A 26,815-nucleotide genomic window follows, 5' to 3' on the forward strand; every position below is an offset into this window, starting at 1 on the left:
GTGTTCAGAAAGGACAATTAAATAATTATGCCTTTCCACAACTTCCCTTTTAATATATTTACCAAATTAATTGATTAAAAATAGTTTTAGGTATATATAACCTGTAAAGAGCCTAGGTAAATTCGAAAAGTCATACATTTTCATTCAAACTGATTGCACTATAGAAGATTTGGTTAAAAACCATATAGCCAAATTAAATGTATGCTTCCTAAACTAAGCCTAATAACTAAATTTGCTAAACTAGAAAATAAAAATCTTCAAATTAAATGTATTAAATGTCTTAAGTCGAAAGGCTATAAAAAAATATATAAACTATTCATGACCACTCTCATTATTTTATTCGTTGTTAGAACTTCTCTCTGCAGCGTCATCGTCTTCATCTTCGGTGTCAGTTGAGAGCTGATTATCGTCCAGCTGATTCATTATGTGTTGGAATAATGTTGGCTCATTATCCAGGGCTTCATCTTCTGGATGAACATATATCTGTCTTACGCCTTCTTTGATAGTTTTAGCAACAAAATTGACATTAATTTGTTGATCAAGTCCCTCGTAAGAATCATTAATTAGATACAGAGAAATATCAATGCTTCCAGGAGTTTCGATAAGAAACTGGATTTTCCCATTTACTGTCTTTTCGTTAGAAGAGCAGCGTGTATATCCAATAATTTGGGGATTGGAGCCCTTAGTTACTGCAAAAATCCACCATTCTTCATACTTTGTTGTTGGGAAATAAGGAGAATGGACTGGCCCACAAGCCTCTTTTTCTTTCAAGTTTTTACGGTCGATATTGATCTCGATGGTTCCAAGGTCTCCAACAACAATGTCCTGCTCATCATCTACAATAACTTTGGAATCAACACTGATTGGGCAAATTAAATTACAAAAGGCTTCAATATCTAATTTTTGAGATTCATTAAACTCGGCCAAACCTTTTCGATCAGCAGGGTTTTGTTTAATGAATTCGATTAAATTTCTTGCAGCTGTTTTACCCTTCTTTATATGCTGAACTTCATTTTCTGTGATGTATGGAATTTGCAGAAACGACGCATTGGGACCCCCGTCAAGTGCGTGAATTAGAGATCTTCTAAAAGCTAAGATTGAAGTTGATGTATGGAAGAAATTGCGGCTAATTGAAATTTCAAGCATAGAAGATGTTAATGGAATAGATTTATTTAGAATATTTTCCAAAACCTTCTTAAGAGATGGGGTTAGCTCCGAGTGTTTTCTATATAAATGTGCGAGAATTAGATAATAAGCAGTGAAAAAACTTGGCGAGTTGTTATTGAAAGACCTTTTCTTGAATTCTGGAAGAATGTTTGCGAGATGAGAGATAACTTTATCATCTTCTGGGTTATTCTTTTTCAAAGAACGGAATTCAGTACTAAGAGCAAGTATTTCTGGTAGAGCCTTGAATCTTGTTGAGTCTGATATAGCTGCCGAATAAAAGTACAGAGTTGTTAGATATACACCATTGGAGGCGTACTTCTTCTGTTTTCTGTAATAAATAATGAATGCCAAGGGAATAACGAACAAAATTATTAGTGAAAGTAAACAAAGTATGAAAAGTTGATATTTTTTTGAGACAAGAAAACTTGGAAGACCAATTCCAACCTTCATGCTTGTTGGGCCATCAGGATTACCATATTTCTCATAGTTGCTTCTTGCAACTTCATCAGTAAGGGCCTGATAAGCTTTTGCAATTAACATAAACTTTGCTGCAGCTGTTGGATCATTTGGATTTTTATCTGGATGGTATTTTAGTGACATCAATCTATAAGCTTTTTTAATACTCATCGTATTTGATGATGGCGTTATTTCCAAAATTTCATATGGATTAAACTGAGCAATTTGACGGTTTTCCGAGTATTTAGATAACATATAGTATGTTAGTGACCACATTATGCCTAGTAATGCAACTTGTAAAATCATTGTAAATGAAAAGCGATTAGAAAATGAACGGTGTTTCTTACGAATGTTCTCTACATGATTAACACAACCTGAACATTTGCAGTATTGAATTTGGGACCCACTAGGAGTGGACTTTGGAAACTCCTTCTTGTTAAACTTTCTTGTTGGGCATAGTACTTTAGAAAGTACATTATAAGTCCAAAAAATCAAAATACAAATTACTATGGTGCCAAAGAAGAAGAAAAATGCAGTATCATCATACAGAGAATCGCTCTTTTCCTCTTTTGTGAAAGTATCCCTAAACTGAGACATTTTTTTCTATTAATAATCCAAAGTCTGATTCTTTATAGTTAACTAAAATTTGTGCATGAATCAATTCTGTCTGATTTATAATATATAACTCACATACACACTATTATGCTCTTTTCTTATTAGATAATATTCACTATTAATATTAATAATTATAACAACAAAAATAGTGCAGTCTTTTACATTAATTTCTTAAGATTATCCCGTCGCTTTTAAGAACTATGGGGAGTTATGGGGGGCTAAATATTTTTTAATTTTTTCTATAATTGACAAATTTTTAAAGAAAAAATTAGACTTGTGGAGGAATTTTTTAATTAAAAAATCAATGCAATATTTAGTTAAATGAGTGAAAGATCTTGAATGAAATTTGTTACTTTGGCCAAAATCTTTGCATATATTCTTCTTCTAAACTTTACCCTGACAAATTCTGAAGGTGGTGATGAAGGAATTGCATCTAGATTTCCAATACTTGGTGCTTTGTTTAGTGCTGCAAGCAAGGCTTTCGACAAAGTAACTCCAGATGAATGTTATCAACTGAATAAAAGAGGGTTAACTAATGGATCAATTGGACTTATTCTTGCGGCTTTACCTTACAAACCAAACTATCCAATAATGATTTTTAAGGATGGTTGGCAACAGCCAGATTACCTAATTTCAGCATTTTTGATTGAAATGTGGCACCGTTTTCGAGCTGCTGAGTCGTTATTTGATCCTACTCGTTATAAAGAAGCAAGCAAATTACTTGGAGCTCAGGCATTTTGGGGCAGCAAGGATGACAAAATTTTGGAGGGCCCTCCTCAATGGGACACATGGTGGTCTGAACTCGGGGGATTTTTCACAGGAGTGAATGAATTAATGGAAATTTTAAAGAAGGGAACAATTCCACTATTTGTTTCCACTAGAGGGTTACAATACAATACAAGGTTTTTGCTTTCTACATTGAACTTATATTCAAAAGAAAAGCTTGAAACTATCGAGTACCTAAGGGGAGGAACTTCCAAGGATGGAAAGTCATTTTCTTGTAGAGCATGCGGTACTTCAACTTTAATGAGTAGCCTTCCTTCTCATTTGGGAGTTTTCACGGATGTTGAGGGTTCCCAGTCTTACTCAGCATTAAATCACTTAAAGCTTCTTTACGAAAGGCTTGAAAACAATGAACGCCGTGAGTATGAGGACGAAGATTACGTGGAATCCCCTTCCGTGGATGAATGGGGTTGGGACTCGGAACATTCTTATGTAGGAGCATTTATTATTTATGTACGTAAACTACAACAAAAATATCATCATACCTATAATAGTGCTAGCAGGAGTGGTAGGGTAATGTGTGGAGTTCATGTTCACGATATTACGGAATGTTTAAAGAATACGTTCAAATATGGTAAAAAGGCATTTAACATTCCAACTTCTCCAGATTCTGGAACATCTGAACGAAAAGTCTTCACAGAGTTCCACCCACCATGGTATGGTGACGATAGGGCATGGAAAGAAGATCCAAGGGGCCAAATTACACGAATTTTGCAATTTCTCGATGATGAAGATTTAAATACTACGAGGTGGGATACATTGGATTATGTAGTAGCGGCAGCATTCCAATATCTTAGAATTAGAAGGCATTTATATCAGGTTTGGTCTGGTGGATGGCTACGAAAACAAACATCCCCCAATTTTATCAAACGACTATTTAAAAGTATACTGAGAATTTTTAGACTTGGAGGAAAAATTCCTGTAATTTAGTATATCTATTTTTCTATAATTAAAGTTCCTATTTTTAGTAATCTTAATATTTATATATATCGTAAACATAATTTGAAATATAGTTTTTATTCTCGTTTGATTGAATAGTAACTGGGCTTGAATCAACCTTATTTGAAAATGAGCTTTTGTGACTCATCTTGTGTATTAGATTAGTATTTGTATGAATTCCTTGTTTTGAAAAACTTGTCCTAAGCCACCTATGATTAAGTGCATTTTCTGCAGTCGGTCTCTTATTTGGGTCAGACTCCAGTAGCCATTGGACAAAATGTTGTGCAGCGGATGATACATTTTTCCAAGCTGGCTGAGCAAATAGATAACTGTTAACACCTCTTTCAACAATCTTATGGTACAGATCAAATGCTCTGTTATCGTGGAAAGGTAGTCCTCCACATAAACAAACATAACATAAAACTCCTATACTCCAAATATCTATTTCAGGTCCATATTCTTGTTGCCTAACAAGTTCTGGAGCCAAGTAGAAATCAGAACCACATAGGGATTTCGAGCGTGCTACTTTGTTCGGATTATCGGTTGATGTATTTCGCTTGGCCAATCCGAAGTCAGCAATTTTACAACAAAAGAACTCGTCAATCAAAATATTTTCAGGTTTTAAATCTCTATGAATAATTCCGTTTTTATGAATGAACTTAAGGGCATCTAGCAAGTTAATCATAATCTTCTGAACTATCTTTTCCTCCATAGCACCATTTGCGAGTACATATTGATATAAATCTCCACCCTTACAAAGCTCTAAAACCATCTTTACTTCATATTTATCTTCATCAATGTGTTCAACATTACTATCAATAATGCTGACTATATTTGGGTGGTCTTTCAAAAGTTTCATAATTTCTACTTCTTCAATTATCCGATTTATTGGTACTTCATCTGTACTATAAATGACTTTCATAGCATATGGATTATTTGTACTACTTTCATGGCAATAGAAAACCTCTGCAAATTGTCCAGTCCCGATAATTCCTCCAATTCTGTACCTTTCATTGAAATTATTGTTGTTAATATATTGTCTAACATTTAGGCAGACTCCAAAACTTTGTTGAATTACATTTTCAATAGTTGATGTGTTATTTCCCATTATTAACTGGGCATTACACCAAGAAAATTCCAGATTACCCTAATACGCAGAAATCTTCTGATTATTGCTAATACGAATATTTATTATTATATATAATAATTTAACTCAACAGATCAATTAGTTGCAGTAATTTTCTAAAACTATGCCTTGAACCACATGTAGTATACCCGCGTGTGTGTGGGGCAAAGAAAAATATTAATTTTTCTTTGAAGTTTTCAAATTAGAAAATAAGCTGCAATATCAACAAAGGAAGTAGAGGATGCTTTGAATCAAAATATTAAATAAATTTGAACAATTTCCAGAAGTTTCATTCTTAAATATTCAAATAAATTTATTACATCCGGAATTCCTAGTTTAAATATAATACTAACTTTGTGGATTGGCGGTAATAAAAGCTCTGATTTATTTGTAACAATTGGCTTCAAGTGTAGTTTGACTCATTTAAACTTCTTAAGGAGAAAATTGTTACCAATTGTTGGGAACCCCCAAGTTAGGGTTCTAATCGTAAAAAAAAAATGCGAAAGGTAAATTTCTTTTTCAATTTAAAACCATTTTCTGAGAGTTTAAAGAAAGAAAGTATAGAATGTGTGAAGGAGATTGCTGAGAGAATGATGGAATATCTCGATACTTTTGGTGAAAAAATTGTCGATCAAAAAAAATTTTGGCAGACAATTGACTATAAGCTGGTAAGACGAGTTGTTGGTAAAATCAATCATTTTGAGTTCTGGTTAGAAAATAATGGAATAATGGAAATCCCTGATGTAATTTTGAAAGAATATATATACTTGATGGCATTAGTTGATGATTCAAAATTCATTGATGTAGATAAGACGGATAATGTTTTAACTTCCAATGAATCTCCAATTGTTGAAGATGGCGAGAATAAAGAAGCAAATATCGACTCACTAATCGCTGATATTAACTCAACAATTATGCAGACTAGAGTAATATTATCTGAAATTGAAAAACTTGGTAAAATACTAGAGCAGAAAAAAAGCCAATTAAACAACCGAATTAAGGGCCAACAAATTGTACAGGTGTTCAGCCCAATTATTGACGACTTAAAAATTAAGTATGATAACATTAGAAATGAAGGCACTATGAAAAGCTTTCAAAAACTAATTAATGAGTTTTGCAGTGCATTGGAAGAGAGAAATGAGTTAAGATATAGACTTGTCCATGGAGAAGATAAGATTGAAATCTCAAATTCCATTGGCAAGAAGGAAATAGACCAGGAAGTTTCTATTGATCAAAATGCCGATATGGATTCAAATAATTCTCAGAACCAAGTTAATGATAGTGTGAATAGTTTACAAGAAAAGTCCAAAAGATACACTTCTGTTGTAGACAAAAATGCAATGAAGTTATTTGCAAGATGGAGCCTTCCAAACCATCCTGGCTAATAAGTAGACTTTTTCAAAAAATATTAGGTAATTATTTTTATAAAAATTGAGATAAATAGTCAAAGTATTCCAATCGTTACTTTTATTTTTGATTGTAAAAAGATGATCTTAATTTATTTTAATTTTATTAAAGCCCACTTAACCGCTGTTTACCAGGTATACTAATTTTTTTTTCTATTTTTATCAAATTTTAGTTTTCTGTTTCAAAATTAATAATTTATGGGACCAAAACAGAGGAAATCGGTCTCTTCGGTATCTTCACAGTCCTACTCTAATTCTCCTTGGAAGGCATTGACTAGAATAGAATTATATCAAGTTCTCGATCAGTGCGATATTCCAGTTTCTTCAGAAAAGCTTTTAAAGGGAGAGCTCATTGAATTACTTGAAGGTAATCTTGGCGAAGAAGAGTGTAGAAAGTGGCTAGAACACTATGAAAAACCACTTCCAAATTCAGATTTTGGGCTTAACAAAAATGAATCAACTATTCCAATAAAAAAACAAATTGCAGCAAAAGAAAGAAAGTCTGTACCAGCATATATTGCCCTTGCAAATCAAAACTCGCATGTTCTCAATTCTACACAAAACTCTCCCTTAAATGAAGTTAATGTAAGCAAAACTTTAAGAAGACGGAACTCTATGTATACTAATAATTCAGGAGATAGAGCAAAAGAAATTTCAAAAGAATATAGTGAACTAAAGAATTTTGAATTTATAAGTGAGTTAAGTAATAATACACAATCCGATTTTCATGTACCAAATGATACTGAATTCCATATTAAGAATGATTCCTTAAACAAAAACAAGTTAAATGAAACGCATAAACTATCAAATAAAAATCTTGAAGATCGCATGTATAAGTCTTTAGGCCAAAGTATGATTGTAAAGACTAAAAAGGCTTTAAGATATATGAATTCAAAATTGATCATTGCCTTTTTAACTTTATTTATATTCTTTGCTTTATATAACCACTATTACTACTTTTTTCACGAACCATTCTTTTGTAATTCAATTGAACTAAGTGAAAAAACAATCAATTCCCCATTCTGTATTAAATGCCCTCCAAACGGTCATTGTAAAGATGGAAAATTAAAGTGCAATACTCAATACAAAAAAGCTGTTAAGTACTTAAACAATAGATGGCAAATTGTCTGTGTATATGACAACGAAGCCTTCGACCTTGCAGAAGAAATGCTCACATTTATTACAAATAAACTTAGAAAGCTGCGTGGCAATCGTGAATGTAGTGGGAATCACCTAAATGATATATTTTTCCCTGACAAAAGAAAAAACAGTAAAATTCTTGGTTTTGATAGATCAATAGTTTTAAGCGAGAAGGAAATCAATGAAATCATACATCTTTCATTTAACTATATTGAGCAAGGTACTGTTGAAAGTGCGCTTTCAATTATGTGGAATTCAATTAAAACTGGGAATTCTTTATCTAGATATGGACTAAGAGTAGTGGAACGTAAAACCCCAGACTCAAATCAAGGTTTAACTACTAATAATAAAAAAGGTCAGTCTAATGAAGAAGAAAGGTTTTTTGAAGCACTTGACTCTGAGACTTCGATTATTTGTGAAGCCAAATTATTTATTCAGAAATGGGTAGTTATTTTGGTTTTTTTAATTGCCGTATTCTTGCCATTATATTTCAAAATAAAAAGAAGAAGAAGAAAGGCAGAAATACTTGCAAAAATTAAATCTATCATTTGTAGAGAAAATAGAAAAGATACAACTGGTTTGTTTGTTGGCCCCGACTCTGAAACAATCTTAAGATTATTACGTTTAGAACTCCCTAAATATAAGAAGATTTTAGATGAGCAACTTGTTTTGGAATATTGTGATAGCCTCGAGCAAAGTGATCCAAATATACACAAAACTTTAATGTCTGAAAGCAAGCACCCATTCTATTGGTATTCCAGTTGATAAAGAAATAAATTGGTAGAAATGTTCATTAAAGTTTAGATTGAGATAAATTATATAAGATATAAACAATTCAAAACTTATCGCTGGGAAGATAATTAATCAAAGCATAATAGTAAATTTTTTTTTTTAATTTTATGTGGTAGAATTTAAATTAAGTATTATTTTGATTGAAATATAATTTACTCATAAATTAGCGCAAAAATAATGAATTACCAAAATAAGTTTAAACTAATCTAATTTATGTAGTGGAAAACTAAATATTATGGATTTATCTGATAGTTTTGACATAGCAAAACAATCTGGTGTTAGGGGAGGGGCTGAACAATTTAATTGGGACAGTCTAAGATCGATTCCTAGGAAAGAAAGGGAACACTATCTTGGTCATAGTTTGCATTACAATCGTTCTAGAGAGAAGAGCAGATTTAAGAGGAATGATTGGTACAGCAAACTTTATAAATCAAAACCCGAGCAAAAAAGTGCTTCAGAATTTCAGAATGAGCGTGAACGTATAATTAACAAAGAGCAAAAAATTATGAATAAACTACTCGGAATTCCAGACAATACCGAAAGTAGCGAATACATAAAAGATGAGAGTTCCAAGCCAGATAAAAGTTCAGGTACTAATATTCAAGAATTTCAAGAAATTCATATAAGTGATGAAAAAGGAAATAGAGAACGAATTCATATAAATAAGAAGGAATTTTGTAAAAACCCCAAGAGAATAAAAAGAAGGTCTTTTAGTAGATCTCTATCATTTTGAGGAATCATTATTTTTAATTTACTCTAAAAAAATGAATTTTTTTATCATGGCTAAATTTATTATAGTAATTTTTGAACATAAATGTGATATAGCGGTATTCCCATTTTACTTTTTCCTTTTAACCTTTATAGTTTATTGTAAATTTTATACAATAAGAAAAGACAAATTGAAATGTTATCAGAAGACGAAGTTGCTATTTATGATCGTCAAATTAGGCTCTGGGGTAGCCAGGCACAAAAAAAGTAAGATAAAGAATTTTGAAAAGTTTAATATTAGTTTATTACAATGAATTATTTTACAGGCTTATGAATAGCGAATTGTTGGTCTTAGGCCTAAGCCCAATACATTTCGAATTGATTAAAAATATCGTTTTAGCAGGTATGTTTTTTCTTTTTGTCACAAACCCAAATTCTGACTTCATTATCATTTCTTTCTTTTATTAGGAATTAAAGTTTCAATTTGGGACAATGTTATTACCCGTAGCTGTGATCTAACATATAATTTTTTATTAGAAGAAGAAGATATTGGTAAAGAAAGAATAGCATGTATAGATAAATTCAAGGAAATGAACCCCTTGACAAAGATTTATACTGCAAATCAAAATGAAACCGACGTCGAATTGCTATGCGAAGAATGCTTAAGTAAGGTGAATTATAATGGAATATTGGTTTCTTTAGATGAAGAAGTAAATATACTTAAGGCAAAGAATATTAGCAAAAAGTATCGGTCAAAGAATACTTTTGTTTCGTTTTCAGTTTCAATTGGTACTAGAATTTTCCTTTTTTTTAACAACAAATCCATATCTTTTGACGAAATTTTGGAATCTAATTTTAGTGATTTAAAGCAAAGGCTAAATTCAATAAAGAATTTACACCCATACATACTAATTATTCTATTCATACTGAGAGAAAGATATAGAAAAGCAATGATGTATAAAATTGAAAATTCTGAATTGGACGAAATATTTAAGGAAATAAAAACCACTCCCAGTATTGATAGTGAGAAAGCTCTAGAAATCCACAAAACATTTAATGACACATGGGGGAAAACGATTTCTCCAATCGCCTCAATAGGTGGTGGGCTACTTTGTCAGGAAGTCACAAAGTTTTGTATACATGGTTTTGAGGAGTACTTTTGTTGTATTTTTGACATGGAGTTATGTGAGGCAGTCACTGCTACAGTCAAAGTGTGACATTCTTGACTAAAAAATATAATTTTACTATTTTTTTTTAAATCTTTTTTCTATAAATTTTAGGCGGCAGTTCAAATTCTTGTTTTTATATAACTAGATTAGAGTCAACAAATTAGTAGTCGAAACCATGAATCATGTTGAAAATGATGTAGTGGTATATAGTTCATCAGAAGAGTGTAAGGTTTACAATACCTTCGAGGAAATGGGCCTGAAGGATAATTTGCTTAGGGGAATATATAGCTATGGTTTTGAGTTTCCTTCAGCAATTCAAAGACGAGCAATAGTTCCAATAGTACAGGGTAGAGATACAATAATTCAATCCCAAAGTGGTACAGGAAAGACCTGCGTTTTTTCTGTGGGTGCTTTGGAGATTTGCTCAAAGAGTAAAGAAAATGTTCCAACGGTTTTGATTCTATCTCCAACAAGAGAGTTGGCAGAACAAACTGAGAAAGTATGTGCCTCAATTGGAGATTATCTAGATATTAAGGCTTACTCTTGCATTGGAGGGAAAAAGCTAAAAGATGATATTAAAGCACTTAGTAGTGGTGTTTCGATCATTTCAGGCACTCCTGGGAGAGTATTACAAATGATAGAGCAAGGACATCTAGCTACAAAAAAAATTAAGCTTCTAATTATTGATGAAGCAGATGAAATGTTTGATTATGGATTCAAGATTCAGGTATATGATATCTACAAGTACCTCCCTCCGAGAATTCAGACGGTTCTGGTTTCTGCAACTCTTCCTGATGAAATTTTGGACATGGCTCGAAAATTTATGAGAAATCCACTCCAGATATTGGTTCCCAAGGAAGAAGTTTCTTTAGACAAAATTAGGCAGTACTATGTCCAAGTAGAGGAGGAAAAGTGGAAATTTGAAACTTTATGCGATTTATATGATACTTTGACTGTTACTCAATCTATTATTTTTTGTAACACAAGGAATAAAGTAGAATGGCTTAGTAAAAGAATGATGGAGAATCATTTCACGGTATCTTTTGTGCATGGAGAACTTCCACAAATTACTAGAGAAGAAATCTTGAGAGAATTTAGAGAAGGAAAAACTCGGGTTTTAATAACAACAGATTTATGGGGAAGAGGGATTGATGTGCAACAAGTTAATTTGGTCGTTAATTACGACCTACCTACTAATAAAGAATTATATATTCATAGAATTGGAAGAAGCGGTAGATTTGGAAGATCCGGAATTGCTATAAACCTGATTACTATTGAAGATGAAAGTATGCTTTCTTTAATAGAACGTTTTTATTCCATAAGAATTTCAAAGTTACCGGGAAATGTCAAAGACCTGTTATGATATTAAAGTTGATTTGTCGCATTGGATATACTTTTTCAATCATTTTTGAAATTCGCAATTATTTTCCCCCCCTTTAACTTCTTTTTAACAGGGAGCTTAACGAATAATGTTTAAATTCATCACAATACGCTTTATACAGTATTTTATCTAGTACAGATTCAAAACTAAATGGGAATATATATTTTGTTTTGAAATCCATTATATTCTGATTACTATATGTAATTTCTTTAAACTGCTGAAAAGATATTTGAATTTTTTCTGACGATTTAAAGTAAATATATGACTCTGATAAAATTATATCATATAGCTTTTGTAACAGATATACTATATATTCAAACATATCAATACAATATAAATTCATTCCATTATTCATTGGTTGTTTGAGAAGGGCTAAAATGACTTCCTGGTCCTTTCTAATTGATAAATGAAACCCAATAAATTTTAAGAAATCTTCAAAATATTCAAAATAACTTTCAGATTTCTGATGTCTAATTCGTTTTGATATTATTCTACATAGTGTCTCAATTTTTTCATCCATAATTTTTGAATTTGTAAAAAAATAATTCTTTCTATTCTTTGTAATTGGACTTATCTTTCCAGAAAGTATATCACTCCAAATTATGTCCCAAAACATTCTTCTGTACTTACACAACTGAATCTCTGTCTTTAAGCATCCTTGTTTGTAAATGGTAATTTTTTCTTTTAATAAACGGATATAAATATCTATTATGTCATTCTTGTATACTTCATTAAACAACTGTTCTTTTCCATACTTTTTTTGAATGTCTTCCCATATACCGAATGCAGTAAAATTCTTCTTTGCAATATCCTCTACGTTCTTTGCCATCAAATTCTCCGCGTTATTTGGTTCAAATGATGGAAATATATCGGACTCTAATTTCAATAATTCAAAAAAATCATTCACTTTTTTTTCATAATTTGGTTTAAGAACGTTGATAAAATTTCTTTCATGCTCCTCAACTATTTCCTGAAAGATTTCGTCCTTTTCTTTGTCTTCAATATTATTCCACCAAATTGATTTGTAGTGATCCTCTGCAAAATTTCTAAATAGTAAAATACGATTGCAGCCTTGATTTCTAAGCACCCATTCATTTAGTGAGCTACAATAGGTATTTATAGACTCTGATTTTGTTTGTCTTTCCCTTTCTCTTTTTCTTCTTTTAGATTGGCTTTGGTATTCAGACCATAACTGGCGTTTTTCTCCTGTGCTCAATACTTTGAATGCATCGTGTGGTGCATCTGGTCCCAGAAGCCTTGCAGCTTCATCCCATCTAATTTTTGAATTGAGCTCTGCAGTTTCAAAATATTTCTTTATAATTTGAATTGCATCTTTTTTATTCAAAACCATTTTCTGATTTTTATTAATTTAAAATAATACTTGTGCGCTTAAAATTCCGCTATATTATTTTTTGAGCCAAAAAATAAACCAAATAATTGATAGCAAAAATAATGGCCACAATTTTGATGAAGTCCCAGCAGCAATCTAATTAAAAACTTTCATCAAAATAAATTCCCAATGCTAAGCATGGCAGAATCTTTCCAAGAAGTTGTACTAAATAGACTAAATTTCTTTTCATCAGAACAAGGGTACATAAGAAGCAGTTTTTCAAAGCAAGATGGTAATATCAATAAACTTATGAAAGCTCATTATGAATACTATAAACCTAGAGATATCAATAGGGTTACTAAACCTGTCTCCAACAACGCTTTGAGTGTTTACAAAGCTGAACGCAAAAGTAATTATTTAAATTTATATGAACATAGTCAAACACCATTATATAAAAAGAAGCTTAGAGATGAATTAAACATTTCCAATACTAGTAATTACATGGAAAGGAATAATAGAATTGAATGGACACCAAAATTTAAATTGAATAAGGTGATTAGTGGCCACAAAGGATGGGTAAGATCAATTGATGTTGATCCAAGCAACAACTTTTTTGTTTCTGGAAGTTCTGATAAACTAATTAAATTTTGGGATCTTAGTTCTGGAATACTGAAGCTAACTTTAACGGGTCATGTTGCTGCTGTTAGAAAAGTTTTATTTAGTGAAAGACATCCTTTTTTATTTAGTTGTAGTGAAGATAAAACAATGAAGTGTTGGGACCTTGAGCAAAATCGAATAGTCAGAAATTACGCAAGACACTCTTCTGGAATATATTGCTTAGATATTCACCCACGTCTGAATATTGTGGCTACAGGATCAAGGGATGGAAGCGTTGTGCTTTGGGATATTCGAACGAGAGAGTCAATACATTTGTTTAAGAATCATAAAGCAGCAGTATCCTCAATATTGATGCAGTCCATAGAACCTCAATTGATAACTGGAAGCTATGACAGGACCATAAGAACATGGGATATTGTTGGTGGTAAACTGAGAGATACTCTTACACGTCACATAAAGCCTATTCGTGCTTTAGCTAAGCATCCTATTCATTATTCTTTTCTATCAGCAGGTGCGGACTGCATTAAGGTTTGGGAAGGAGAGGATTCAACTTATTTAAAAGATCTTTCATCATCCCAATCAATCATTAATACTATAGCAATCAAATCTCAAGAAAACAATTCTATTGTACTTGCAGGGTGTGACAATGGACAGCTTCATTTTTGGGATTATGAGACGGGTACTTTATATGATACGATACAAAGCAACATACAACCAGGCTCTGTTGAAGCAGAAAATGCAATTTTAGACTGTAGGTTTGATAAGATGGAATCTATTCTAATTACAGCAGAATGCGATAAAACGATCAAAATCTGGAATTTAAAAGGCGATGAATTAATATAAGTGAATTATTAACTATTTGCGATATAATTATTTTATTTTTTTTTGGCTAAATATAAATTAATTCTAATTATTGTTTAGTTTAAGATTCAAATATTAATTATCTTATATAGGTTTTATATCATTTTGACTTATTTTCTTTTTTCTTCTTTTTTTCACAGTTTGACCTTATCAATGCATTCCCACATAATTACTGAATTCCCTCTAATAACGGTAGTCCCGATGCTTCGTTTAGTTGTATCAGATACTTCAGTTGTATTTTCAAGTACCAAATTCATGAAATTATCGTAGCCACGTAAATTACCAATAATATGACGATTCCCATTTAGTGTAACTAAAAATTATTATTTTTATGTTAAAAAAACAAATGTTTAAATCATAACTTACTGTATAATTGCTTGTCAATAAACTTTCTAAGATCTGCAGGTGAACCAGATTTAAAAATGGCCATTTTTCTATAAAAATATTTGTAAAAACAAATATGTATTTTTTCTTTATTATGACAAGGTACAATCTCTTATATTGTAATTTTTTTTGCGGTAATATATTTTAATAATTTAAAAAATGTTTATTTGACGGATAATAATAATTCTTTCATTTTTTTTCTGGAGTACTCAATCTAAATAGTTACTCTATAACTCTGTCAAAAATAATCAAGTTTACAGCTTTTTTACGACTGAAAAATGTTTTTCTATTTTTAAAACCTAAATTTATAAAACTAAAATACTTAATTATGAATCACTTAAGAAAATTATTTTGTTAATTTCACTATTTAAGCCGATACAATTAAATTCAATAATCTAATAAATATTTTTACCTTCGGAACTCAAATGATTAATTATAATTTGGTTGACAATAAATTGTTATTTAACGCTTAATTAAAAAACCATATATTATTCATAGAATCATTTTTCAGGAAAACTAGTAATAATAGTATTACTTAGTGATAAAAAAAAAAAAAAGAAAGCTAGAAAACCAGCCAATGGTTATTAAGTTTTTAAAGCCAGTTGATATCATTGGGATTAATAAATGCAACAATAATAGACAGGAAAATTATACAGTTATACGTAAACTATAACTTTAGAAAACATGTGAATTAGTGTGGGCTTAAATAACTAATATAGAAAAACTTTGAGAAATAATGTTTCAAAGCCAGAAGCGGTCAAAATACTGAAAAAAGGCTTTTGAAGATAAAATATGTGTTTTGCCCCCCCCCGCACACAATCAATTTTGATTTTAAAGGATTTTAATATAAATGCACAAAAAAATTAAAATTTAAAATATAAAAATATAGCTTAAAAGTTGATTATGTAACAGAATTGTACGCCTTATATTTCAAATATAATAAAAAAATGAAAAATGAATGAATTTGGTATCTCCACAAAAATAATTGGCTGGAAAACTGTTGATGGAAAGGTTGTATATAGGATTTCAGTTTGCGGCCAGAACAGTAAATATGAGATTCAAAAGCGATTTAGCGAATTTGTATTACTCCAAAGCTTACTGATTGAAAGGGGACTAGGTTTACTCCCCTCTCTTCCTCCTAAAACATTATTTACAAAGAATCAAGATATGAACTTTATCAATGGGCGGATGAAAGGGCTACAATCATATCTCTCAAGCTTAATTTTAAGGCACGATGTATTGCTTTCTCCCTTATTTATGAATTTTTTGGAGCTTCCGACTTCTGAAAGCAAACCTTTATTTATGAAAAAACTTGTGAATATTCAAGCATTGGCAGATATTGCATCAATCAGACAATCAGTTAGTGGAGTATTTATTAGTGATTCAGATTTAATATCTGCACCATTATTGTTTGTTTCACACCAAGAGAATTCTTCTCTTTCAAGATTGGGTAAAGTTTGGAGTATAATAGATTCAGAAGAAACTGGTTTTATTTTTGTGTGGTGTCTGCAGCCCTACTCCTCAAAAAGTATTTCTTATCCTTCAATAAGTATAGATCACGATACAATTACTAACGCTTTTCACAATTTGTCTAACTCTGAAACAATTGATTCTTCGAAATTTGGTTGCTTAGTATACTCTGGTTTTCCGCACAAATGTAAGAATATCGTGTCTATTACAAAAAAAGATACTATTTGTATTTTTTCAGAACTAGGTACCATAGATGTATTTGAAGGTGTACTTTCTCAACTAAGATCCAGAATAGTCTCTGGAAACAATAGTCCTCTTGTGTTAAATGAATGCATTAAGCCAACCAAAATACAGCTTCATGGTTCTCCTATTGCTTTTGTTTACTCGCCATTTTTAATTGATAACAATATTAAGCACAAATACACACTTTCAGTTGGAATAGACAATAGTATCCGTCTATTTTGTTTTGAACAGATGAAAATTATTTCTGGTGGGAACTTGAATAAACGCATAAATGGTTCCAGAATAACTTCATGTTATTTAGAAAATGAATTTGGGAAATTGGGCTTTTTTGGTTCATCATCGGGCCAGCTACTAGTATTAGATATGACTAGTCAGCCACCATACCTAATTACAAATATAAACCCCCAAATCGATTGCAAATATCCTATTACGTCGATTATAGCAAGTAAAAAGCTCCTAATAGTTGCTTACACAAATGTTATCAAGATTTTTGGGATGGAAGTAAACCCTAAACATGTTGCTTGTATAATTAGTGATAATCAGCCTATAAGGAGTATTGATACAAATTTCTTTTCAGATATGGATATTGGTACAATTAGCTCACTTTATATTTATGAAGATGAATATCTATTTGTTGGTGGTACTGACGTTCTTTCATTATTTAAGCTTAACATTAATGAAAAATTGACTCCTCCAGTTTTGCTATTTTCATATGCAGTTCACGCAGGTAAAATCAACTATATATCAATTATCCCAGACGACATATTAAAAATTGGTCAATTTTCTAATCAAAACATAAAATTATTAACGGCCAGTGAAGATGGAAGAGTTATTTTTTGGAGGATCTGTAATTTACCTGAGAATCAGACCTTTTATTTTAAAGAAGATAAAGAAGCGACAAGTGAACAATATTTTGAAGAGAAAAAAATAGAAAGTGAAAAAATTCATTCTTTAGAGAATCTGAGGTCTATAGAATTAAGCGATAGTAGTGATGATGATCTAAGTTCGGCATTTAGATAGTTGTAATCACTAAAAATGATCAGTTTTTATATAGTCAAATTACCTTTCTTCTACTTTTTACCTTCTAGACTACGGAAGAATATCCACCAAATGCATTCTCTGAGCTGTATTCTACATATAGGAACCCGTCATCTGAAACGTATTGTTCGTATACTTCTTGCATTAATGACCCGGCCTTGGGTATTGTATTGTTCACAAATAAATATATAGTTTTCTCATATGGTACGGGTATTTTAATACCGCTATTCTGAGTATTCGAAGATTGGGTAATGTGCTTGTGAATTATATACTTAAATTCGCCAACCAGCATGTTCATTGGGACCAAAAACCTAAACTTTGTCATTATATTCGTAATAGATACGAGAACTTACTTTTTCTTTTCAATTTCAGGAAGATCACTTCTTGAAGATCTTTCGCAAATTACCGGTATTCTATTTGGATACTTTGCTCTAATGCTTAGAGCCTCGGCTGCTCTTTTATCTGAATGAAGTAGTTAATGAGAAAAAGTATTTGCTTCAAAACTTACCAAATTGAACCTTTTCTTTCAGTGAACTCATAATTCACGCGTTTAAATCCTTATCAGTGAATCTTAGTCCCTTAAATACTATAAAAATACATACAGCTTTTATTTCTCACTTACAATATTTTCAATTCCCCCATAAATGTTTTGATATGGAAGGCGGCAACAAGTGGCGCCACACTTCCGCATGTATTAATTTATAGATAAAATTAATAATAGACGCAATTTTAAGTAGATAATCCTAACTGAAAATTTGAGAATAAAAACAATTCAACCATAATTGTCTCAGCTTTCTTTAGATTTGAGAATAACCGACTTTTACTCTGCTAACATGTTCCCCACTTTCTAAATATCACATTTTTCAAACGAATATAAAATGTATTTTAGACCATACGTAAATAGTAATGGGTCTTGTGTGACACACCTAATAATAACCATAATATTATTAATCATTTCCATTAATAACTTAATTTGAGATTTAATATAGAACTGAAATTTGCTGTGATATAGTAATGAGTAATGTATCCACTAAGCCCTAGAAATTGTTTTGGTACGAATCAAAACTCAAGAGTTGCGTCCAGTGAAATAATATCCGGTTTATCATGCGCCTATCCGAACTCATCAAATGAATCTTTTATTAATATAAAGGATGAGAATAACTCTATTTCATCGGAATTTGCTCCAATCAAAGTAAAATTGAATATTAATAGATCAAATTCTAATATTAGTGAAGGGCCAGATAACAATAGAACTGCATTCAAACGAACCACTACTAACGAATCTCATGAGTTAAACTCCAAAAATAAAGATGAAATTTTCAACAATAAGTTAACAAATAATATTTTTTTAGACAGTTTTGTTGAAAAAAATGTTCCAAATTGCGAGTTCCAGATAGAATCTTATGCTAATTTAAGTAGAGAACTAAGTAGAGAACAGCTTTATAAAATAATTTACCAAAAGCACGATGAGTTACAACAAATGAAACTTCAGCTTAATGAGGCAAAAATGAAAGAATTGAATTTAGTAAAAAACTATGAGCTTAGTATTGCAAAGCAAAATGAACTTAAAACTATTAATTCAAGTTTGGAAAACCTAGTAAATCAATTAAGAAATAAAAAAAATCATCAAGTTAACTCTATTACAAACTATCTAAAACTAGAAAATTTCAATAACATAATCTTTGAAAAATTGGATAATTTATGTCTATCTATTGCAAAATTGAAAGAATTTGCTTCATCGTTAACTAATGAAGATACAATTAATGTAAACGAAATCAAACAACTAAAAACTACCATAGATCACCTTAATTCCCACAAAGAAATAAATAGTGAAATAGAGTACGTAAAAAAAGAAAGACAACAACTTATTCATCTAATAACTGCTTTATCTTCAAATACCAATTTCTATATAGACAATCACTTTTGTGACAACGAATTAAGGAATGAAAATGTCAAACAAATTAATGTTAGTTTATGTGATCAAATACAGATACTTGAATTTAAGTTAAAGCGGCTAAATGAAATACATAGAAAGAAGTTATCTAAAATAAAAAATATGATAGAAATACTTGAAAAATCGGAAGGTCTTTCAAGTCCAATGCTTCAAGAAATCAAAGATGAAATCAATTTTATAACTTAAGATATATTTGTGAGCATAGTATTGCGAATTCTATTTCCTTTTATATTATAATATATTGTCCCTTTCTAACTCCGTTTTTTTTCTCAAAAAATTTATAAATGATTTAAATAGTATAAAATGCAATCTTTTTATTATTGGCGGGAAATCCATGGCCACATGCATTATTATAAGACATAAAAAATTTTGGTTTTAAAGGTGTGAAGACTCTCGTAAAAGTATTTCAATAACTCTTAATAATAATATGATGATTGTTCTATGATATGAAAGCAGATACCGAATCTACTCAAACTTTATATAATAAAGCATTTTATGTCTGGCATGAGGAATTTCTTAAAAATTCAGATAAGACAGTAAATACGTCACCTCAGCCATTGGCATTCATTTGCAATGTAAACATTGTTGACCTTTCGTCTAGTGAGACCTTTGCTGGATTTATTACTGACCAGGGATACTTGTATTGTTGGCCATGGCCAGGAACCATAACTGGAAGAAATGATATTAAGATTAACCCTATTGCAATAACATCTGTTGATGAATATGTTCGTAGCTTATCGTGCGGTTATAACCATATTTCATGTACAACTGAAAACAATAACTTATATATTTGGATCTTTAGTCCTGAAAGCATTAAATACAATGAACTAAATCCTAAATCACTTGCAAACCCAAAAACTTTATGTAATTGGGAGTTCCCCATTGAAAAAATAAAGAGTGGGACAAACCATGTTTTGGTATTGCTCTCAAACAATGATCTCTATTGTGTCAAATTGCCCGAATACTCAGAGTTTAAAGAAATTTTTGATTCTGAAATAGAAGTTACTAAAGTGAATATTCCGGAGAAAATTATTGAAATACAGGCAGGAAAAAACCTCTCTTTATGCTTATGTGAAAACAACACTGTTCACTATTGGTTTTTAAATAGTGAGGATGGCTCTCATTCTGCTATAAATCAAAGTTTTACCCAAAAAATCGAAACCGATACAATATGTCAAAGCCACACTTGTATTAATGAAAAATGCAACTTTAAAATCGTTACTGCTTCTGTCATGAATGATATGTCTGCATTGGGAATCATATTTGACTGTGAAATTGAGCAATCAAACGATTCGAGTAATTTGAATTACTTCTCACACATATTTATTTATAACTTCAATGAAAAAACTATTTCAATGGCTAAATATTCTGATAATTACAATTTTTTTAAATCTTTTCATTGGTTATTTGGCCATATATGTGCAGTATTTTCAGATGATACCATTTGGTTTAGAGATAAAACCCAGATTAATGAGGAAAAAAATGACATTATAATTCGTCCTAAAGGCGACACAAAGTTATTTTTTGCAAGTGCAAATGGAAGATGTCTAATTATAAATATTTTACAAAATATGTTTGATAATAGTCCGACTAGTGATGCAGGAGAACCTGAAAAAGCCATTATTGAAACAGGAAATGTGGCAGAAATAAGAGGCGATAATAAGATTGAATGTTTAGCTGAAGCTCTTAATGATGAAAATAATACTTTTGCTGAGAACCTGATTGTATGCAATAAAGTTGGTGAAGACATTAATCTAAACACTAATAAATCAACATCTATGAAAACCATTAGCTCTCCAGAAATATCTAATAGTATTTTCCCTAGTAACACAACATTTGAAGCAAGCGATCGGGATGGAGATCATATTCATAATGAATCTAGAGAATATGCTATTCTTGAGGATTTAAAAGCCAACGATGCTCAGCCATCTTATCAGAAACCAACAATCTCTTCAATAATTACTAAAAAGCCTCAAAAACACGCATTTTTACGTAAAGGTGAAGGAAAGATGAAAGCTTTGAAGACTACAAATTCAGAAAAATCTGATTCAAAACTGCCATCCAACTTTCTAAGCAATAAGCTTGAAAGCAATAGTACTAATTCAATGAGGTCAAATTCCGTTAATCTAGCTTTTAATAAAAAGAAGCTGCAAGAATATGAAACTAGAATTTTCAATTTGGAAAGTGGAAATCGAAGAATGATTGATCTTTTGCAGGAAACTAAAAAAAGATATTTGGCCGATGTAAAGGCTCTTTATAATCAACTAAAGGAGAAAAGTGATGAAAAATTTCCACTCAAATCAGTAGTTGAACAATTACAAAAAGAGTTATTCATTGAGAGAGAAGAAAAATCAAAGCTTAAAGAGGACTATGAGTCGGTGAAGTCACGACTTCAAAATGAAATCTGTAACAAAAACATTAAAAAGGATTTATTGAATACTCAGCTAGTCATTGAGAGAGATCGTCTATTAAAAGAAAAGAAAGACATTGAAGACCTTTATCAAGAACTTAATACTAAGAGCGTGAATTTAGAAATTCTTGTAGCTGAACTGAGCTCTAAATATAATCAATTACAAAAAGAGCATGAGAAATTAACAAATAAGTACAGTGAAATTGATCAAATTCATACTTCAACTGTTAATCAATTATCCAAATCGGAGCTGGAGTTATACGAGCTAAAAAAAGAATTCGAATTGAACAAAGCGAATAAAAATACATCTGTAAATGAATTGTATGAATATATAGATGAGCTAGAGAATAGTTTAAAAGACATTAAAGCAAAAAATGAAGCTTTGTCAAAAAAAACTAATAACCTGGAATTACCAAATTTAACAAGCCAAAATACTAAGCAAGAAAGTGAAATTAAAAATATAAAAGAATACCTTATGAATAGAATTAAAATTTTAAAAGAAAATAAATACAATGAACTAAAACGTCATGAATCAACCAAATTTAATTCTGAGATTTGTATTATGATGGATGATATATTTTGCACCTTTATTGAAAAAATTAACGACTCACAAGAAAAGAACAATTTACTGAAAAAGAAAGTTAACATTTTAGAGAAATGTATCAAAATGAGAAAAGATGACGTAAATATATTAGTAGAAAACAAAAATTAGGATATTGTGAAGAAAAAAGCGTTACGATTAGAATAGATAGGCAAACTCAAATCACCTTAGTGTATATAAATATAAATAAAAATATCCAAACAACTTTTTAATTAGCATTACATTATTAGCAGCAATATACAAATCCTATCTCTATTTAACTACTCAATTTTCGAAATAATCATTTACATAATAATTGGGATATTATATGGTTGGATTATTCCTAATATAGAGAGATAATGTGTTTTTTCTCTTAGAAATTATGATAATGATTTAATAATTATTATCATATTCGGTTTTTTCCAATAATAGCAGTACTCTTAATGCGTTTGTAAATCTCTCATTATATTAATAGGAAATGTAGTGGTTGTTAGTAGTCATATCTGTTAAGAAAACCATTATTTTAATGGTAGGAAATTTTGAATTAGGGAAATTATTTAATTATTCTTAAGACTCATTCCAGAATGATGAATCACGTTCAATTGTAACAACGGTTTCATTTGCAGCTTCATCACCCTCTTCTTCCTCCTCTTCTTCATATTCTGCTTCGAATCCATCTGCATAATCGTCATCGTCTTCTCCATCTTGTCGTCTGTTTCTGCTTGCATACCATGCACCAACACCAGCAGCTACGAGACCTACAGCAGCAGAAGCACCACCGGCAGCCTGAATTGCAATGTTATTTGATGATTCTGGTGGTGGAACTTCTTCTTCCTTTCCATCTTCAATATTATTCTTGAAGTGGCTCTTTGCTGCTTCAGCTGCAACTGATTCTGGAATGATACCACCTTTATTTGGTGCCGCAGTACTTGGTGCTTTTGCAAATACACCAGCAGTAGAACCTTCAATAGCAACATTAGTTTCTGGATCAATCAATTTACCAGACTTGCTATCATAAGGCATATTTGTTGATGGATCAATTGGATTTCCTTGATCATCAGATGATTTTGATTGTGTACCAGCTTTACCAGAAATAAATCCAGCAACCGATCCACTGTAGTATTTACCAGAGACTCTGTCAACTAATTCACCGTTCCTAGCAAATGGAACTCCACTGATTGGATCAATCGGGAAACCAGTCTTTGGATCAACTGGAAGACCATAAGCGCTATCTGTAACAATATTCTTTTGCTTAGCATACAATGAAGCATATGAAACAGATCCTTTCATTTGCTCTCCAGTTTGTGGGTCTACAAGCATGTTAAATCCTGGAATAAATGGCAAACCAGTTGATGGATCAGATGGATACCCTGTAGTTGGATCAGTTTGAGTTGGTGTTCCAAAAACGGTATGTATTATTGAGGCAGCAGAACCTGGGATAGTCTTCTCTCCATTGGCTTTGTAGATCTGTCCTGTGTTCCTATTCCACCAAGTATTTGTTGGTTTATCTTCAATAGCATCTGAACCTGGTTTTGGTGAAATATTGACTTCTCCATTGGATGGTAATTTATTCAATGCATCCAAGATCTGTTCTGGTGTCATAATACCACCATTTTCACCCTGTGGAACACCATTTGGTGGCATCAATGTACCGGAGTGAGACCCTTCAATCTTGTCTCCTGTTTCTGGGTTAATTAAATTACCTGAAGATTCATCAAATGGCAGACCTGTATTTGGATCAATTGGTTTACCAGTACTTGGATCCTTTTCAGTAGATGGCTCGCCAGATGTACCATTGATATATCCAGAGTGAGAGCCTGGGATTGGTTTCTTATTTGATGGGTCAACCAAAGTACCATTTGGAAGTTGTGGGAGTCCTGATACTGGATCTCTTGGGAGACCAGTTTGGCTATCAATTGGTAAACCTGTTGCTTCATCTGTTGTAATGTTTAGAACTCCAGTAAGAACTTCATCACCAGCAACTGATCCTGGAATTGGCAATTTAGTACCTGGGTTGATAATTTCTCCTGAAGATGGATCGTAAGGCAAACCTGTAACTGTATCAACTGGTTTTCCTGTCAACTTATCGGTTTGTTGTGGAGTGTTGAATGATGGATAGTTAAGAGCACCTGGGAGTGAACCTGGAATAGTTGTTCCTGTCTCTGGGTCAATAATATTACCAGTTGAGTTACTATATTGAGTATTTGTAACTGGATCCTTATTAATAGAGCTGGTTGGTGGAACTATCAATCCGTCCTTGCCCTTATCAGCTTGATCCTTTGCTTCTTCCTCAGATATTATACCACCACTGCCAACTGGAACTCCTGGTTTTGGTTTTGTTGTACCTGAAGTTGAGGACGAAATAGTGCTGTTTGTTTCTGGGTTAATCAATTGATTATTTTTATCTATTGGTAAGCCGGTAGATGGATCATACGATGTACCATCTTCAGAAACAATTGGTGGGTAACCTGGTTTTCCACTAATAACACCAGCGGTAGAATTTTCAATTGGATTTCCTGTTGATGGGTCAACCAATTCACCAGTTGTTGTATTGAATGGAATATTAGAAACTGGATCCTTCGGGAGACCAGTTAGTTCATCAATTGGTAAACCATAGACGTTATCTGTTTTAATTCCATTTGACATTGCATATTTATATGCACCAGCAAATGAAGAATCCATAGTATTGTTGTTTGTTGGGTTAATTAAATTACCAGTTGGTGGATTGAATGGTAGACCGGTTGTTGGGTCGATTGGCTTACCGGTTGAATGATCAGTTTGTACTGGTGTCTTCATTACTGGGTTCAAGTCACCAGCAATTGAACCTGGAATTGGTCTTTTTGATATCTGGCCAATAAGTCTACCTGACTCAATATCATACATCAATTCAGAAATAGAATCAAGCTTTTGATCTTTCTCTGGAACTGAATCTGGTACGCTTGTAGGAATAGATAACTTGTATCTGTCAGCATTTGCTGCTGCTACTTCTGGAGGAATAATACCACCATCTTCAATCTCAACAGAGAAGGGAGTTTGTTCTGATGGGCCTAAGGAACCTGGAATCATTGTTTTTGTTGTTGGGTTAACCAATCCACCAAATTCACCAATGATCATTTTTGTTGCTGGGTCAATATTAGTTGAATTTTCAGATAATGATTGATTTCCAGAGATTCCGGAAACGATACCTGCAACTGTTCCATTTATGATTTTATCTGTCGTCGGGTCGAACAATTCACCTGTTTCTGGGTTGAATGGAATTAAACTGACTGGATCTAATGGGTAACCAGTGAGTGTATCAATTGGTAAACCATATATATCATCAGTTTCAACTGTTAAGTTCTTAGCAGCGAGATAAGATACTGATAGACCAGACATTGTTTGATTGGTGTATGGGTGTACTAAATTACCTGATTTTGGATCGAATGGAAGACCAACCATTGGATCAATTGGTAATCCAGTGCCTTTGTGGGTTTGAACTGGGAACAAATTTGTTGTGTCCGCAATTTGTCCTGCTTGTGAACCTGGAATTGGCTCACCATCAGGGCCCAATAACAAACCACTATTGTAGTCGTAATCCATTTTTGTGAACTTATCTAACGCTTTCTCAATTGGGATTGGAGTGATTTCAACATCACCAACATCAGGTTTTTTTGTTGTGGTTGTTGTCATTTCAGTTCTCTTTGTGGTTGTTGTGGTTGTTGTTACCTTGGTAGTAGTAGTAGTCGTTGCTTTTGTTGTTGTTGTTGTTACTACTGGTTTCAATGTTGTAGTTGTTGTGGCTATTGGTGGTTTACCTGGGCATTTTGTTGTAGTTGTAGTTGTTGGTTTTGGAGTTGTAGTTGTGATTAATGGGTTAAGAGTTGTTGTGGTAGTTGTAGTCTTTGTTGTGGTAGTAGTCGTAGCTTTTGTTGTGGTAGTAGTCGTAGCTTTTGTTGTAGTAGTTGTAGCCTTTGTTGTAGTTGTAGTTTCGCCAGCTGTTGTAGACTTTGTTGTAGTTGTAGTTTCTCCAGCTGTTGTAGACTTTGTTGTAGTTGTAGTTTCACCAGCTGTTGTAGTCTTTGTTGTGGTTGTGGTTTCACCGGTAGCCGTGCCTTTTGTTGTTGTTGTGGTTGTTGCCTTAGTTGTTGTTGTGGTTGTTGTCTTTGTTGTTGTTGTAGTTTTAGTTGTCGTTGTAGTTTTAGTTGTTGTGGTAGTGGTAGTGGTAGTAGTAGTAGTAGTAGTAGTAGTAGTGGTAGTAGTAGTGGT

The 26,815-nt window shown here is 32.0% G+C and overlaps 16 protein-coding genes across 16 annotated transcripts; 10 read left to right on the forward strand and 6 right to left on the reverse strand.

Moving 5' to 3' along the window:
• Positions 1–336: 336 nt before the first annotated feature.
• cubi_03058 (DnaJ domain-containing protein) lies at positions 337–2,220 on the reverse strand (the record flags this gene model as incomplete). Its single annotated transcript, XM_029020071.1, has 1 exon — positions 337–2,220. The coding sequence occupies one exon, from the start codon at positions 2,218–2,220 to the stop codon at positions 337–339; it is 1,884 nt and encodes a 627-aa protein (XP_028876072.1).
• Positions 2,221–2,577: 357 nt separating this feature from the next.
• cubi_03059 (uncharacterized protein) lies at positions 2,578–3,951 on the forward strand (the record flags this gene model as incomplete). The annotated part of the gene is made up of 1 exon (XM_029020072.1): positions 2,578–3,951. One exon carries the CDS (start codon positions 2,578–2,580, stop codon positions 3,949–3,951), a length of 1,374 nt encoding a protein of 457 aa, XP_028876073.1.
• A 43-nt stretch (positions 3,952–3,994) lies between these two features.
• On the reverse strand, positions 3,995–5,068 carry cubi_03060 (calcium-dependent protein kinase 7; the record flags this gene model as incomplete). The annotated part of the gene is made up of 1 exon (XM_029020073.1): positions 3,995–5,068. One exon carries the CDS (start codon positions 5,066–5,068, stop codon positions 3,995–3,997), a length of 1,074 nt encoding a protein of 357 aa, XP_028876074.1.
• Positions 5,069–5,583: 515 nt separating this feature from the next.
• Positions 5,584–6,471, forward strand: cubi_03061 (uncharacterized protein; the record flags this gene model as incomplete). Its single annotated transcript, XM_029020074.1, has 1 exon — positions 5,584–6,471. One exon carries the CDS (start codon positions 5,584–5,586, stop codon positions 6,469–6,471), a length of 888 nt encoding a protein of 295 aa, XP_028876075.1.
• A 219-nt stretch (positions 6,472–6,690) lies between these two features.
• cubi_03062 (uncharacterized protein) lies at positions 6,691–8,397 on the forward strand (the record flags this gene model as incomplete). The annotated part of the gene is made up of 1 exon (XM_029020075.1): positions 6,691–8,397. One exon carries the CDS (start codon positions 6,691–6,693, stop codon positions 8,395–8,397), a length of 1,707 nt encoding a protein of 568 aa, XP_028876076.1.
• Positions 8,398–8,659: 262 nt separating this feature from the next.
• cubi_03063 (uncharacterized protein) lies at positions 8,660–9,157 on the forward strand (the record flags this gene model as incomplete). The annotated part of the gene is made up of 1 exon (XM_029020076.1): positions 8,660–9,157. One exon carries the CDS (start codon positions 8,660–8,662, stop codon positions 9,155–9,157), a length of 498 nt encoding a protein of 165 aa, XP_028876077.1.
• Positions 9,158–9,328: 171 nt separating this feature from the next.
• cubi_03064 (uncharacterized protein) lies at positions 9,329–10,349 on the forward strand (the record flags this gene model as incomplete). The annotated part of the gene is made up of 3 exons (XM_029020077.1): positions 9,329–9,380; positions 9,488–9,535; positions 9,601–10,349. 3 exons carry the CDS (start codon positions 9,329–9,331, stop codon positions 10,347–10,349), a joined length of 849 nt encoding a protein of 282 aa, XP_028876078.1.
• Positions 10,350–10,476: 127 nt separating this feature from the next.
• cubi_03065 (RNA helicase) lies at positions 10,477–11,664 on the forward strand (the record flags this gene model as incomplete). Its single annotated transcript, XM_029020078.1, has 1 exon — positions 10,477–11,664. The coding sequence occupies one exon, from the start codon at positions 10,477–10,479 to the stop codon at positions 11,662–11,664; it is 1,188 nt and encodes a 395-aa protein (XP_028876079.1).
• A 73-nt stretch (positions 11,665–11,737) lies between these two features.
• On the reverse strand, positions 11,738–13,033 carry cubi_03066 (phosphopeptide binding protein; the record flags this gene model as incomplete). The annotated part of the gene is made up of 1 exon (XM_029020079.1): positions 11,738–13,033. The coding sequence occupies one exon, from the start codon at positions 13,031–13,033 to the stop codon at positions 11,738–11,740; it is 1,296 nt and encodes a 431-aa protein (XP_028876080.1).
• A 168-nt stretch (positions 13,034–13,201) lies between these two features.
• On the forward strand, positions 13,202–14,473 carry cubi_03067 (pleiotropic regulator 1; the record flags this gene model as incomplete). The annotated part of the gene is made up of 1 exon (XM_029020080.1): positions 13,202–14,473. One exon carries the CDS (start codon positions 13,202–13,204, stop codon positions 14,471–14,473), a length of 1,272 nt encoding a protein of 423 aa, XP_028876081.1.
• A 152-nt stretch (positions 14,474–14,625) lies between these two features.
• Positions 14,626–14,921, reverse strand: cubi_03068 (small nuclear ribonucleoprotein; the record flags this gene model as incomplete). Its single annotated transcript, XM_029020081.1, has 2 exons — positions 14,626–14,804; positions 14,858–14,921. 2 exons carry the CDS (start codon positions 14,919–14,921, stop codon positions 14,626–14,628), a joined length of 243 nt encoding a protein of 80 aa, XP_028876082.1.
• A 908-nt stretch (positions 14,922–15,829) lies between these two features.
• cubi_03069 (PX and WD40 domain-containing protein) lies at positions 15,830–17,608 on the forward strand (the record flags this gene model as incomplete). Its single annotated transcript, XM_029020082.1, has 1 exon — positions 15,830–17,608. One exon carries the CDS (start codon positions 15,830–15,832, stop codon positions 17,606–17,608), a length of 1,779 nt encoding a protein of 592 aa, XP_028876083.1.
• A 64-nt stretch (positions 17,609–17,672) lies between these two features.
• Positions 17,673–18,165, reverse strand: cubi_03070 (uncharacterized protein; the record flags this gene model as incomplete). Its single annotated transcript, XM_029020083.1, has 3 exons — positions 17,673–17,937; positions 17,980–18,088; positions 18,135–18,165. 3 exons carry the CDS (start codon positions 18,163–18,165, stop codon positions 17,673–17,675), a joined length of 405 nt encoding a protein of 134 aa, XP_028876084.1.
• A 482-nt stretch (positions 18,166–18,647) lies between these two features.
• Positions 18,648–19,766, forward strand: cubi_03071 (rhoptry protein; the record flags this gene model as incomplete). Its single annotated transcript, XM_029020084.1, has 1 exon — positions 18,648–19,766. One exon carries the CDS (start codon positions 18,648–18,650, stop codon positions 19,764–19,766), a length of 1,119 nt encoding a protein of 372 aa, XP_028876085.1.
• A 260-nt stretch (positions 19,767–20,026) lies between these two features.
• cubi_03072 (uncharacterized protein) lies at positions 20,027–22,702 on the forward strand (the record flags this gene model as incomplete). The annotated part of the gene is made up of 1 exon (XM_029020085.1): positions 20,027–22,702. The coding sequence occupies one exon, from the start codon at positions 20,027–20,029 to the stop codon at positions 22,700–22,702; it is 2,676 nt and encodes an 891-aa protein (XP_028876086.1).
• Positions 22,703–23,137: 435 nt separating this feature from the next.
• Positions 23,138–26,239, reverse strand: cubi_03073 (uncharacterized protein; the record flags this gene model as incomplete). The annotated part of the gene is made up of 1 exon (XM_029020086.1): positions 23,138–26,239. One exon carries the CDS (start codon positions 26,237–26,239, stop codon positions 23,138–23,140), a length of 3,102 nt encoding a protein of 1,033 aa, XP_028876087.1.
• Between the last annotated feature and the right edge of the window lie 576 nt (positions 26,240–26,815).

Source organism: Cryptosporidium ubiquitum, assembly GCF_001865345.1.
Source record: "Cryptosporidium ubiquitum isolate 39726 chromosome Unknown contig_18, whole genome shotgun sequence".
NCBI lineage: Eukaryota > Apicomplexa > Conoidasida > Eucoccidiorida > Cryptosporidiidae > Cryptosporidium > Cryptosporidium ubiquitum.